Here is a 14,456-nt window from a genome sequence, read left to right as displayed (position 1 = left end):
GGCTTCTGTGGGGCCAAGGATTTTTTTAAAGGGGTTCAGGGTGGTTAATCAGTCAAGGGAGTGCAGTGGTCCATAACATTTCTTGTACTGTGCAGACTTAATGGTGCCAGCTACAGACGTTTTCACAGCGCACAGAGGCTGTGCAAGGGAGTCTGGCTCCTTAGCGTGGGGCACTGAGGTTGCCCGGCACGTGCAAAGGGTCTGGTTTCTGTTTCCAGACACGCAGAAGGGCTCTATTCTTTTCTAGGAAAGAATGCATGATCTTAAGATTTAAAAAAGATAAAAAAAAAAAAAAAAAGGTTTCATTAATCAATCACACGGGCTAGGGGTGGTTGCTAAAGCTTCAAGACTATTAGGTTGGCCAGAAAGACAGAAGCAGCTTCAAGAGTAGCCACTTGGGGCACCTGGGTGTTGAGCGGGTGCCGAGCGTCTGCCTCGGCCTCAGGTGGTGGTAACACAATTCTATAGGAGGGAAGAGAGTGTCAATAGGATACCCTCCAGGTATAGGGCTGGCTGCTCATGCGCCCTATTTCCAGGGTACAGGTTACAGTCTTTCTGAAAGGCCTCGAAGAACGCTCAGAAAACAAGTGTTCCCAGCCCAACTCTCAGTCGATAAATGCTTCGTACAAGGCCCAGGCGGTGTGGCCTGCCTGACAGCCGGTTTAGCACGGAGGGAAATACGGGAATTCTACGATCTGCGGAGGAGTCAAATACCCCATCCCTCCTCCCTGAAGAAGCTTCCGGGCCAGCGGGGAGACCCACAGGCAGCCCGAATCTACCCTAATCCTGCGAAAGGGAGTCGAGAATGGCCTTCTACAGACGGTACTACCGGACCACTAGAGGAGGAGCGGGAAGGGGAACGCGAGGGCAGCGGCCTCCCCGATGGGCCGGAAGACCCTTCCGCCCCAAGTCAGGCAGCGCCCCCGGAGCGCGTCGAGGCCTCAGCCCGATGCAAAGGGAAAGAAAACAGGAAGAAGGGAGGAACGGGGCGGGGGGGCGCATTCCTCCTTCACTACGTGGCACGCGCATAACCACTACGGAAGGCAGCACTGTAAGGCATTTCCCAGCAAAATACATTCAGCAAACCCCGCAAGACGTTCCCGTAGGGCGACGGTCTCCGTAAACCACCTTCGCCGCTCCGCCTACGCGGCGCACGCCCCTCACTGCGCAGGCGCCAGGGATGACCTCTGAGGCCTCCGAGCGAGAGCGCTAGTAGTTCCGGGTTCCCCAGCGCTCCGCTCTAGCCGCAAGCTTCCGTTTCTCCGCTGCTCTCGGTGGTAGGCTCCCTCCCGCGGGAGCGTGGAGCCGGGCCCGGGGGGCGGGCCTTCCGGGAGAGGGGCGCGTGGGAGAGGAAGGTCGCGAGGAGGTAAGGGTGTCCGAGAGCTTTGGGGTGACGGGGTGACGGGGTGACGGGGGTGACGGGGGTGGGGGGTCTGCCATGAGAGACGGGCGGTCGTTGGAGAGGTCGTGCAAGGGTCTCCGACCGTCTGGAGTCCCCAAGAATAAGAAGAGGCGATTTCATTATCAACCAGCTCGGAGGCTTCACACCACCCTGCAAGCAGGGTGACCCTTTCCTGCGTAAGTTGGGGACTTTCCCGAACGCAGGACGCTAGCGTAGCTTCCTCTCTTCCTGGTTAGGGAGCGGGCACGGCTCGGTTCCTCAGCTCCTCACGCGGCATTTCTGCACCGTAGCTGGGGGCGGGGAGAGGAGATGCGAGTTAATTTTGTTGCCGGTTGGAAAAAAAAAAAAAAAATATTTGCGGGTGCCTGGCTGGCTCGATGGGTAAAGCGTGCGACTCGACCTCGGGGTCTTCGAGCCCCAGCTTGGGTGTAGAGATTATAAAAAATAAATAAATAAAATGCCGTACCGGGGCGAGCGCCGGCTGACCTGACACCTGCTGCAGCACAGGCGAGCGGGGTCCGGTCAGTTGCAGGGGATCGGAGGCGTTGTCGTCGGACTGAGTCAAGCGGGCATAGGTTCAGAGCCGTTCACGTCCCTACGACCCGGTGGAACGATTAGTACCAGACTTTAAGAATAATAAAACATCACGTTTAGGTGGTTTCTCTGGGAGCTACGTGTGCAGAAGGTGTGGGTTCCCCGAGGCCTGATGAGTAGGAGCGCACCCACCGTGCACCTGAGTTTTGAGGTCAGCGCCCACGCAGGGAGGCGTCTACTTGTTCTCAGGTGGGAGGTGAGGAAACCGAGGCAAAGAACCGTCGCTGCTGCAAACACGACGTCGGCATCAAAGCGCAAGAGTCCAGAGATGGTGCTTTCCGCTAACCAGTGGTTTTCTGAGAAACTGGAGAAAGCTCACCCCCCCCCCCCCGCATAATTTGCGCACAGACACACACACACACAGGCACGCTTCGTACCGTTTTAAAGTTCCAAGGGATTCGCCGCGCTCAGGGATACCCAGGTTAGGAACTCCAGCTCTTCAGCTGCCCTTTTCAAAGGAAAAAGGCAAAACTAATCCAGAGCCAAAACTTGAACTTTCAAATGCACCGAACCTATCCTAAAAATCAAAGAAACTTGCCCTTTTATGCCAAAGTAAAAAAAAAAAAAAAAAATGCATTTTCTTGTGTGGGCTTATTAACATGTCTTGCTCCAGCCCAGCACATTTGAAAATAGATGTGTGTGTGTGTTTTATTTATTTATTTTTGCTTAGCATTTCCCACTCCAGTTAATTTTTCTTTATTCTGTTTTCTTAAGATCACATTTAAGGAGAAATGACGTTTTTTTTTAAATTTTTTTTTAATTTTATTTATTTATGATAGTCACACACAGAGAGAGAGAGAGAGAGAGAGAGAGAGAGAGAGAGAGAGGCAGAGACACAGGCAGAGGGAGAAGCAGGCTCCATGCACCGGGAGCCGATGTGGGATTCGATCCCGGGTCTCCAGGATCGCGCCCTGAGCCAAAGGCAGGCGCCAAACCGCTGCGCCACCCAGGGATCCCGAGAAATGACGTTTTTAAGTGACCGTCTTGTACAATGAAAATTCACTGATGTAAATTATTTGCCTTTAATGTCTTGAACACAATCATTCTTTTAAGATAAAATTGGAAGATTGTGTAAGGATGCATACTGGGTCCTGAAAAATCCTAAGTAAGGCTCTCTCCCCAATTAAAAAAAAGAATTTAAGATAGTAAAAAGTGACCATCTGATAGTCTTAGTACCAGTATTTACAGACAACAGAACGGCTTAGCTGTTTTAGTCTGTGTTAAAAGAAAAGCATACCAAGCTCCTATGCCTTTCTTCGTCAGAGATATATGTCTGGTCTGTCTGGAAGGAGACTACAAAGCAGTAATTGATAATTGTTATAATCATTTTCAATTTTTTTCTTTTGGCAAATGGTTCTTTATTACTAGTAAGGGATTCAGGTTTGAAGAGGCTTATTTCCTCCTTTCTCCATCATAAAAGTTTTAGGACTTGGATTTTGTGGTATAACCACGTCCCAGTGGATTCTGAGACCTCGTTACTTCTCAATGTCCCAGTAATTTGCTACATTGCAAAGTGGGCCTGCACAGAAGTTAACATCCTGTGGTGGTTTCAGTGACCACTTATTTCCCAAGGAGTCCCTTCCTCTTTGCTGTCTGTCAAGTTACCAAGCTGCTGGTCCCCTCCCTTGTGTTTCTCTGGCTGTCAGTTTTTATAAGTAAAGATGTCATTCCAGGGATTTAGAGGTTTAACTGCATGGAGTGTGTTTCTCCTGATGAAGTTAGATGAAGACAAGGAATAGGGGGCACCTGGGTGGCTCAGTGAGTTAAGTGTCTGCCTTCGGCTCAGGGTCACGATCCCAGGGTCCTGGGATTGAGCTGCACATCGGGCTCCCTGCTCAGTGGGGGGCCTGCTTCTCCCTCTGCCCCTGCTCATGCTCTCTCTCTCAAATAAATAAAAATCTTTTTAAAGATGTATTTTTAAAAAATAAATAAGGAAAAGGAATAAATAACTGTGCCCGACTAGATCATATGAACCCCAAACCTAAAAACACGTTTAGGTTTTTTTCTTTTCAAGTTACCCTTTACGGAGTGCGACGGCTTTAACTTCTCCCTCTTATTTCTAACTTATTTCCACAAGCTTTGTTTCCCAAAAAGGAAAGTCAGATTTAGAAAACCACTAACTTTAACCCAGCCAATAAATGGCAGAGCCAGGATGCAAACCCAGGCCTCAGGACTCCATGCTGCCTCTTCATTTAAAAATATAAGGTGAAGGAATTCGGAACACATAAGTGAGAACACTGCAACAAAACAATAGTTTTGACCACCAAATAACTGTGAAAATACTGTGCACTTGCAACAGAAATCTATTCAAATGCCATTATAGCAATTAAGCACAAACAAAGCAAAGTTGACTAAGAAACCATTATTTTTAGTTTTGTTTTTTTAATCTCATGTTTGAAAAAAGGTAATTTTAACTGAAGGGAGAGAAAAAATAAAGCATGCAAAGACACTGTAGCCTCTAAAGGCAACTTGCAGGTATCTGCAAGGCACTGATTTGTTACTATTTCCTATTTATACATTAAACTGTTAATGCCCTTTTTTTCTCATTGATGAACTATAACCCTACCCCTAAGGAGGCAGCCCAGCCCACTCCTGCCCACACAATGGAGCTAGAGTTGAGAAGGAAGTGAATCTGAGAATGGGAGTCCTGAAAGGAAAAGGAGGAAGCAAGGCTTGCAGGTGATCTCCAGTTTGGAGGGACAGGGAAGAGACCCTGGATCCGACAGTTTTCCCATTTCTGGCCTTCAGATGGCACTATTGGCTCATTTGGTTGGTGTTCAGATTGTTAAATGGTTTGAGATTGACATTCTGCGATTAGTTTGAGGTCAGCCTCTGTTCTTTCAATGCATCTAGAAATAGACATGAAAAATTCCTTAATTTAAACACAGGTTTTGGGTTTGTTTGTTTTTTTTTTTTTTCTTAACAAGAGTTATTTTGAAATTTACTTGGCCTCATTCTTGTTTGGGTTTTAAGATTTTTTTTTTTTTAATAGTAAACTCTGCACCCAACATGGGGCTTGAACTCATGACCCCAAGATCAAGAATCACGTGCTTTACTGACCAAGTCAGCTGGGTGCCCTAGAGGGTCGGGTTTTTTGTTTTTCAGTTTTTTTGTTTGTTTTTGTATATTTCTCCCATTGTTCTTTCAAACTAGGTCTATGCCTTTTTTTCTGTTTATCAATTCCTTTTCATCCCCACAGAACTGTCCCCAAAGATGGTCTCTCATCTCAAAGGTTCTCATCTCACTACAAAATTTCACATAAATTAGCATATCCTGCCAGAGGTGACCTCTACATCTGGTCTGGAATGGAATGAGACAGTTATTTCACCAACAGCATTCCTGATTTTCATGTATAGCCCATATAATTTTTTATATATATTAGCTGTAATTTCTGCATATGACATATTATTCTTGTACTTATTTCAACATTCTGTGCCTCTGAAGAAAAAGATACTGTTTTTAGCTAATGACTTAGGTAGTATGCATTAAGACAATATAGAAGATGGAAGATAACCTTATAACCTATAAGTCCTTCTATTCAGGAATAAAATGAATCTTAAAGAGCTGCTGAGCTATCTCTGTTTTGTTTATCCCAAACGGCTCTCAGTCTCTAGGCAGAATTCAATCCAGCAACCTAGAGGCTAAATGACCTCATAACTCATTAGCAGTTCTCAGAGCCATCTGGAGCCCTCGAGGAGAACAGTGTTCAAAGGGCTGATAATAAAGACAACAGGATAATTATTTCTCTGCCATGATTAAACCTTTAGATGGCAAACAGTCAGCATTTTTATTCTACAGATTGCTGAGATGGGTGTTTTCTAAAGGTATAATAATGCTGTGGTTGGATAACTCATTTGCCCATCCTCATCTAGCCTACAAATGGGTAAACTGTCAGTAAATAACAGAATGGTTCGCTGTAAAAAGGGCAGCACAGCAAGGCAATAGTATGGGAACATCAAATGTAAAACTTAGAAATGGAAAGCATGTAAAGGAAACAACCATTTGGACTGTGGATATTTCTCCATTCCAAGGCATGCCCTGCCCGTCACAAGACTGATTCACGTGTGGCTGGCTGTTTTTATTTCTAAAGTGTTCATTAGATAATCTTGGAATTTCATACACTAACCTGTTTATCTTCTCATTTCCTGTAGGGCCTCTTGCTGCTCAGGAAATGTCTTCCCTTTCAGAATATGCCTTGCGCATGACTCGTCTGAGCGCCCGGCTGTTCGGTGAAATTGCCAGGCCTACTGACTCCAAATCAATGAAAGTGGTGAAACTGTTTAGTGAGCAGCCTTTGGCCAAGAGGAAGGAGACTTATGACTGGTATCCAAATCACAACACTTATTTTGCACTCATGGGGACACTACGTTTCCTTGGCCTCTATAGGTAATGGCAAAGAACACAAATAGTAACCTGTAAGAGATTTTTTTCCAGTAGATTAGAGAAGGAAAAAGCCTTTTTTATCCTTACAGTTTTGTGGTTCTTATATTCAAGCCCAGTTGGTTCAGGTTCAAAGGCACAGTTTTGAGGGGGAAAGGCTTTTAAAATACTCATAATGGACACACTGAAACAAAAAAGGAAACTTGTACTTAGTGGAAGACATATTTTAATTATGTCTAAAACTGGACTAACATTGACTAGAGACTGAGCTACAGATATGTTTATTTATTTATTAATTTAAAGGCACTCTAAAGGGATGCAGAGGAAAACCTGGACCCCACCCATCCCTGCTTTGTCCCCACAGGCTGCCAGAGCAGCAGGTCCTCACTGGTCAGATGAGGAGAGTCCCTGCCCCAAAGCCAATCTCCTTCCTAGCCGGTTTCTGGGAGACTCCTTTCTCTCCTAATGGCAGTTTTGTTGGAGTTCCTATTTCTCCTACCTTCTCCTGGCATTTTTAGTATGTACCCTTTCTGATATATTAACTTAGTCTAAATGAGTTGTAGTTCAGCTTTAATAGTAATATGAGCGGGCACCGGAGTAGCTCAGTCAATTGAGTACCAGGCTCGACCTCAGCTCAGGTCTTGACCTCAGGCTCCTGAGTTCAAGCCCTGCCTTGGGTTCCACACTGGGTGTGGCGCCTACTTAAAAGAAAAAATTAAAAAAGAGTAATACATGGATCACATAGGTTCTTCACACCATGTAATATGTTTGTGTATGTATAGGAAACGGTGCTCAGGACTATTGCTCTAGAAAGAAAAAAGATCAAATACCTACATGGTCATTTTCTTTAAAAGAAGTCTTAATTACCATAGTAATACATGCCCATCATAAAAGAATTCAAACAGTGCATAATAGTGTAAAGTTAAAATAAATCTACTTTTTGGGGTGCCTGGCTGGCTAAGTCGGTAGAGCTTATGACTCTTGATCTCAGGGTTATCAGTTTGAGCCCCACATTGGATGTAGAGGTTACTTAAAAATAAAAGATCACTGGGTGGTGGCTCAGTGGTTGAGAGGCATGATCCTGGAGTGTCAGGATCAAGTCCTACATCAGGCTCCCTGCATGGAGCCTGCTTCTCTCTCTGCTTGTGTCTCTGCCCCTCTCTGTGTCTCTAATGAATAAGTAAATAAAATCTTTTAAAAAATAGAAATCTACTTTTTGAGAAAATGTAACATGTTTGAATTGGACTTGTCTTAGGACAGCAATACCAGTTAATTTGGGACTATTCACTCTAGTATAATAAAATTGATAGTTCATTCCACATAGCTAAAAATTGGTACTTTCATCTATCCAATGGATATATATTTATATTTAAAGATTTTATTTATGTGACAGAGCATGCACTAACTAGCAGGGGGAGGGGCCAGGAGAGGGAAAGGGGGAAACGCAGGCTCCCTACTAAACAGGGAGCCCAATGTGGGGCTCCATCCCAGGACCCTGAGATCATGACTGAGATCATGACTTGAGCTGAAGGCAGACACTTAAAACTAAGCCACCCAGGTACCCTTCTGTGGATATATTTTTAAGATATATTTTTTAAGTACCTTCTGTGTATGGACACTTATCTGAGCACTAGGGGAACAGTTGAGCAAAATAGAATAGTTTTTTTTTTTTTTTTTTTGAAGATTTTATTTATTTATTCATGGGAGACGCAGAGAGAGAGAGGCAGGCAGGCAGAGGCACAGGCAGAGGGAGAGGCAGGCTCCATGCAGGGAGTCTCACATGGGACTCAATCCCGGGTTTCCAGGACCAGGCCCTGGGCTGAAGGCGGCACTAAACTGTCACTAGAAAGCAGATCTCCTGAGTAGAAATTATAACCCATAACAAAATCACATTCAGCTATTTTAATTTACCAGTTTGGTGCCACTCTCCATTTGTTTGAAAAATAAAACTTTGACTATCTTTGGGGATGGGGTAGCATTTAGTTTTCCATGGAAAACTAAATTATTTTCATGTATTTAGTCACTAGTTATGGTAAATGGTGCCTCTAATGGAAGGCCTCCTGTGGCATCAGGCAGGATGAAACTAGACAGTCTTCAGTAGAGAAAATATTAACTCTCAGACCTGCAAATAAGGGAGGGAGGCACAGGTTCTCCTGAACACTCAGTCACACAGGTGGTTGGGTTTTATCATCACAAAGACAAAGACTCCTAGCTTTGGAGCTGTCCCCCTGGTTGAGGGTTGACGGGAATGGAGGAGGGTGGTAAAGAAGAGAACAAACATAGTGGAGGAATAAATGATGGATATGTCATGAAGCTGAGTGTGCTGTGGGGAAAAAATAGGAAAGCCGTCTGAGCAGGATGAAGAATACTCCCAGGGCACATGGTGGGTGGGGAGAGGATGGGTCACAGTATTGACCAGGACAGTCAAGGTCAGCCTCTTTCAGAAGGTGAGGTCTAAGCAGAGGCTTGAAGGTGGTGAGTGAGACAAGTGGGATCTGGGGAAGAACTGTTTAGCCAGAGGCAAGAGCAGAGCAAAGGCCCTGAGGTGGGAGTTCTGACGTCTTCAGGACTAGCATAGGTGGCAAAGAGAGTGGTAGGGCCACAGGCAGATGTGAAAGGCTCTGAGGGCCATGACAAGGTCTTGGCTCTGGGTGAAATGGGGGAACCGTCTGTGGGCCTGTGAGCAGAGGGGTGATGTGATCTCACTTATAATTTAGAAGCATTACTCTGGCTGCTCTGTTGAGAATGGATGATTTGGGGGCAATCATAGCTAATTCCAAAGAGGTCAGCTGTATCCATCATGTTCATGGAATGAACAGTGTACCCTACAAAACCAGTCTGTTTTAAAACTACCTAAGGAGTTAACAGTTGGGCCCAGCACATCCCCTCTTATTTAATTTGTATGCCATTACTATCCACACTTGACAGGTGAGGAAAACTAAGATACAGAGAGGGCAGGTCACATATCCAAGGACACACAGCCACTCAATGGGAGATGGAGCTATGATTTGAACCCAGGTTGAAATGGGCTCCAGACCTTACATATTTAAATGCTACACTGTTTTAGGTATTTAATCTTAGGCAGTCTTCAGCTTACCCCCATTCGGATGTTGAGACAGGGCATCTCTAGAGCACCTGTCTTTTGATTTGGCTTCCTTCCGAGCCTTTCCCCAGCACCCTTTTTGTGTGGATTGTCCACAGCCATGAAGGCAGCTTCCTTCAGACCTCTTCCCCCTTGTGGTAGGTGCTAATTCCTGGGACTCTCAGGGTCTCTGTGTAGCTGTTGAAGCTGAGATCCACTTTCTGCTTCCCTGTGTTCAGTCTTAACCATTCTAGGGAAATTTGGGGTGATTAACGTTGTGTCATAGTTGCATAGACTCACATGGGCTGGCCTGGGAATGTCAGTTGCTTGTGAGGCATTGTTTCTATGAGGGGACACTGTGATTTGGAAATGAACTTTTAGAACACAGCCCCTGTGTATGCTGGGGACTCCTTGTCCTTTCTGTTCCCCAGGCTGAGCCTGCAGAAGTCAAGGCCCAGTTACCAGAACAGCTAAAGGGAACCATGCTAGACGGGTCTGCTTTTCCCATCAGGTAGATATACTAGCTGATTATTTTCCCTTCTCCACTCAGAGATGAGCATCAGGACTTTAAGGATGAGCAGCTGCGTCTCAAGAAGCTTCGTGGCAAAGGAAAACCTAGGAAAGGAGAAGGGAAAAGAGCCACAAAAAAGAAATAGTGCTGGTCCATCAGAAGAGAAAAGTTCTTCCTCAGCAGCTGACCACAGAAGAAGGTGTATTTATCTTTCTACTTGCTGGAGGAGTGTGAGCTTCTGAGACTGAAGAGTATTTGGAGGAACATGATCATTTCTGTGTTGAAGTCCAATTCAGTCGAGTTGTAACTGGTTCCTTGGACACTTTCTAATTCTGCAAAGTTACTCTGGCTTTGGTTTTATACTGTGAGGTTTACCTCTTTCTCTGGAGAAATGAATGCATAGGTGGTTGAAGACAGACTCCTTTGGGGTGGGAATGGAAGGTTGGGATCATGGGAGGAGACTCGTTAAATGAGCATTGTTTCATCTCCCCAGGATCCCATTACACCAGCCCTTACCTCTGCCATCCCTCTGGCCCTTCAACCACTGTCTCCACCACCAAGCTCACAAAGTTTCTGAACCGTCCACGTCTCCTTGGAGAGTAGAATCTACTGAGCTAGATTTGGGGGAAAGGCTGTACCTACTAAGAGAGTACTGAGTGTACACTACCTACTGTACATAAGGTACTGGGGCCCTAGTAATACCATGGTTAGCAAGAGAAAACAGTCCCTACCTCATGGAACTTTGAGGGTTGTGTGAAAGATTAATATCATTACATAAATAAAATTGTTTAAATGCTACAGAGGATCCCTAGGTGGCTCAGCAGTTTAGCACCTGCCTTCGGCCCAGGGTGTCATCCTGGAGTCCCAGGATCAAGTCCCACATCAGGCTCCCTGCATGGAGCCTCTTCTCCCTCTGCCTGTGTCTCTGCCTCTCTCTCTCTCTCTCTCTCTCTCTCTCTATCTATCTATCTATCTATCTATCTCTATCTCTCTGTCTCTCTGTCTCTCATGAATAAATAAATAAATAAAATCTTTAAAAAAAATGCTACAAAGGAAAAATCTAGACTTCTGTGAGAGCATGGACCAATCGATGGCTCAATCCAGAGATAGCAAGAAGCCCAAACCTGGGAAGTTTAAGGAAGGCCTCCCTAAAGAGATGGTGTTTAAGCTGAGCTTTTAAGGATGAGTAAGACAAGAGGGGGTGCCTGCCTGGCTCAGTAGTAGAGCATGTGACTCTTGATCTCCAGGTTGTGAGTTCAAGCCCAACTTTGAGTATAGGGCTTACACACACACACACAAAATTACTGGAGTGCCTAGCTGGTCTAGTCAGAGGAGCATACAACTCTTGGTCTCAGGGTTGAGTTCAAGCCCCATACTGGGTATAGAAATTAATAATGGGGCAGCCCAGGTGGCTCAGCAGTTTAGCACCACCTTCAGTCCAGGGCCTGATCCTGGAGACCCAGGATCGAGTCCCATGTCAGGCTTCCTGCATGGAGCCTGCTTCTCCCTCTGCCTGTGTCTCTGCCTCCCTCTCTCTCTGTGCCTCTCATGAATAAATAAAATCTTTAAAAAGGAAAAAAAGACATTAAAAATCTTAATTTTTAAAAAATTTTAAAGATAAAAATGATGGGAAAAGTGCACAAGAAAGCATCCTGTTCAAGGAACTGAAACAGAGCACTGACTATGGGTTTCACCCAGAAACAGCCCAGACCCTGAAGGATTTTGCAAGTTCTTTTTTTTTTTTTTTAAAGATTTTATTTATTCATGAGAGATAAAGGCAGAGACACAGGCAGAGAGAGAAGTAGGCTTCATGCAGGGAGCCCAATGTGGGACTCGATCCTGGGACTCCAGGATCATGCCCTGGGCCAAAGGCAAACACTCAACTGCTGAGCTACCCAGGTGTCCCTCTTTTTTTTTTTTTTTTTTTTTTAAGATTTTATTATTTGAGAGAAAGAGTGCAGTCATGCACATAATGCAAGTGGCAAAAAGAGCTGAGGGAGAGGGACAAACAATCTCTGTTCTGAGCACATAGCCTGATGGGCATGATGCAGGACTTGATCCCATGACCCTGAGATCATGACCTGAGCTGATATCAAGAGTTAGATGCTGGGACGCCTGGGTGGCTCAGTGGATGAGCATCTGCTTTTGGCCTAGGGCGTGATCCTGGAAACCCGGGATCGAGTCCCATGTCTGGCTCCCAGCATGGAGCCTGCCTCTCCCTCTGCCTGTGTCTCTGCCTCTCTCTCGGTGTGTCTCTCATGAATAAATAAATAAAATCTTAAAAAAAAAAAAGTTAGATGCTAACTGACTAAGCCACCCAGGGCCCCTCAGGGCTTTGCAAGTTCTGTGAAAAAGCCTGGACTTAACCAACTTGGCCAGTGTGTGAGGTGTTACTCCTTTGAGAGAGACTTTTGTATACACAAAAATAGCTCCTCAATTAACTGTATTCTAACAGTTTCCAATGAGGTTGTGAGGGCTTCTCTGATTTGTTGTTGTTGTTTGTTTCAAGTTTCAAAGATCTAGCCCTGTCTAGTACATTTTTTATTTTAAAGTACTTTTCTGTGATGTGATGAGCACTAGGTGTTATGGTATATGTTGGCAAATTGAACTTAAAAAAAAATACTTTTCTGTTGTAAAATTTACCATTTTAAGCACTTTTAAGCAAATAGTACAGTAGTGTTAACCACATGCACGTTGTCCTGCTAAAGTACTTTTTAACCCTGTTTCTGCCTCTCAGGAAAAGAGCAAAGTGCACAGGCAAGAGGACAAACAGCTACTGAAACTATGATTTTCTCTTCCTGTCACATTAGAAGTACAGGCAATAATTGCCCTGCCAATAATTCCTGAATTAGTAAGAGTCCCATTATATATGTTTTGATAAATTATTATTTTTAAAGATACATGATGCAGATGGTATGGCTAGGGCCCATATTATTGTCTTAAAAACTACTTAAAATTGGGTACTTTGTGTCTGACAGACATAACTTCAGCAGGGGACCGAGGATCCATCCAGTCACTGAGAACTTTTTCCTGAGCACTTTCCATGTGCCTGCCACATGCTAGTTCTAGAGGACACAGACAAGTAGACTTGTCCTAAGATTGTGTGAAGGACAGTGGTTTGTTTTAAGGCATTGGCAAGATCCCAGGGATTTGCTCACAAAAGTGCACACTTTGTTATTCTTGGCCAGTGCCCCTGAGCCAGGTGGGTGGAAGATTAACCCAGGACGTCGTGCTGAGAAAGGCTCTCGGCCTGAGCACAGTGTAGAACAACCCAGTGGATGTTTTGAGTTATACCATCTCCAACTTGTGGAGAAGGCTTGAATGGAAGGAGCTTGGAAGAATATTTTAAAGGGAAACTGAATCAGACACCAATAGATGACCTGAGTCAGAAAACAAGCAAAGAATCCGTGTGTTGGTTTGCTGCCGGCCCCTGAATGCACAGGGAACCTTAGCACTGATCGATAGGGAAGTCTGTAGACAACTTCACAGTAGATTAGTATGCCACTGCTGAAAATCAGAAACTATAACTAAAATTTATTTGTATATAAGGTGTGCCCTGAAACCCATCTGACACAGCAAATGCTACCTCACTTAAAATAGCCTGTACTGAACATGGTGGACCAGATGGAACACAGAGGATCAGAAAGAGGAGGTAAGTCTTGATGCCATAAAAGTAACATGTTTCAGGACACCAGCAACTGACCTTTAAGACGAGGACTGAGTGCAATCAGAAAAAATATACCTTTCACTGCAGGTGTAGGCTAGCCAGATGTTTAACTAGATTTTTCTGGTCAAGACCAAAACTATTTGTGTTTTCCCTCGAATGTTTGCTGTTTGGTGTGCATGAAGGATTTTGCCCTTGATTTCAATGTAGCCCTGGTAAAACAGACTGGGTTTGCAATTCCAAGGTCACAGGTTGAGATGTAGTTCTCCTCACCGGCCTTGTGACCTTCAGCCACGTAACCTTCACTGCATCTCCTTCTGTCTCTGTAAAATCATAGTAATGCTTCACTAGATTCATGAAATACTAAGATTTGTGAAAAGTATCATGGGAATGGTAAAAGAGCAACCAAGTTAGAGTTAGCATGTCTTCCCAGTAGATGCTTCTGAGGTACTGTTGACAAATACATGCAAAAAATATAAAATTCTCTGCATCTACAAGCAACACGACAGGTTCAGAAAGCAGTATATGGGAGAGGCATTTTATTATTTACATAATCATGAGTTCCAGAAACTCACTTTTTAAAAAGCATCATATAGGGAACCCTGGGTGGCTCAGTGGTTGAGCACCTGCCTTCAGCCCATGGCGTAATCCTAGAGTTCTGGGATTGAGTCCCACATCGGGCTCCCTGCAGGGAACCTGCTTCTCTCTCTGCCTGTGTCTCTCATGAATGAATAAATTTTTTAAAGTCTTTAAAAAAAAGCATCATATGTGTGTGTATACACAAATACATATAAGCATATAAAAATAATGCTTTTACTTGTAA

The 14,456-nt window shown here is 44.6% G+C and overlaps 1 protein-coding gene across 2 annotated transcripts; it reads left to right on the top strand.

Moving 5' to 3' along the window:
• The first annotated feature begins 318 nt into the window (after nt 1-318).
• On the top strand, nt 319-12,657 carry MRPS33 (mitochondrial ribosomal protein S33). 2 transcript variants are annotated; one of them, XM_055334948.1, is made up of 3 exons: nt 319-1,366; nt 6,148-6,382; nt 10,009-12,657. In XM_055334948.1, exons 2-3 carry the CDS (start codon nt 6,168-6,170, stop codon nt 10,112-10,114), a joined length of 321 nt encoding a protein of 106 aa, XP_055190923.1. In that variant the 5' UTR covers nt 319-1,366; nt 6,148-6,167; the 3' UTR covers nt 10,115-12,657. The 2 variants fall into 2 exon arrangements, with proteins under 2 accessions (XP_055190923.1, XP_055190924.1); XM_055334949.1 differs by lacking the exon at nt 319-1,366 and adding an exon at nt 1,456-1,578.
• The last annotated feature ends 1,799 nt before the right edge of the window (nt 12,658-14,456 follow it).

Source organism: Nyctereutes procyonoides, unplaced genomic scaffold, assembly GCF_905146905.1.
Source record: "Nyctereutes procyonoides isolate TBG_1078 unplaced genomic scaffold, NYPRO_anot_genome, whole genome shotgun sequence".
NCBI lineage: Eukaryota > Metazoa > Chordata > Mammalia > Carnivora > Canidae > Nyctereutes > Nyctereutes procyonoides.
The sequence above is the reverse complement of the archived record's forward strand: the minus strand, read 5'-3'. Positions and strand labels throughout refer to the sequence as shown.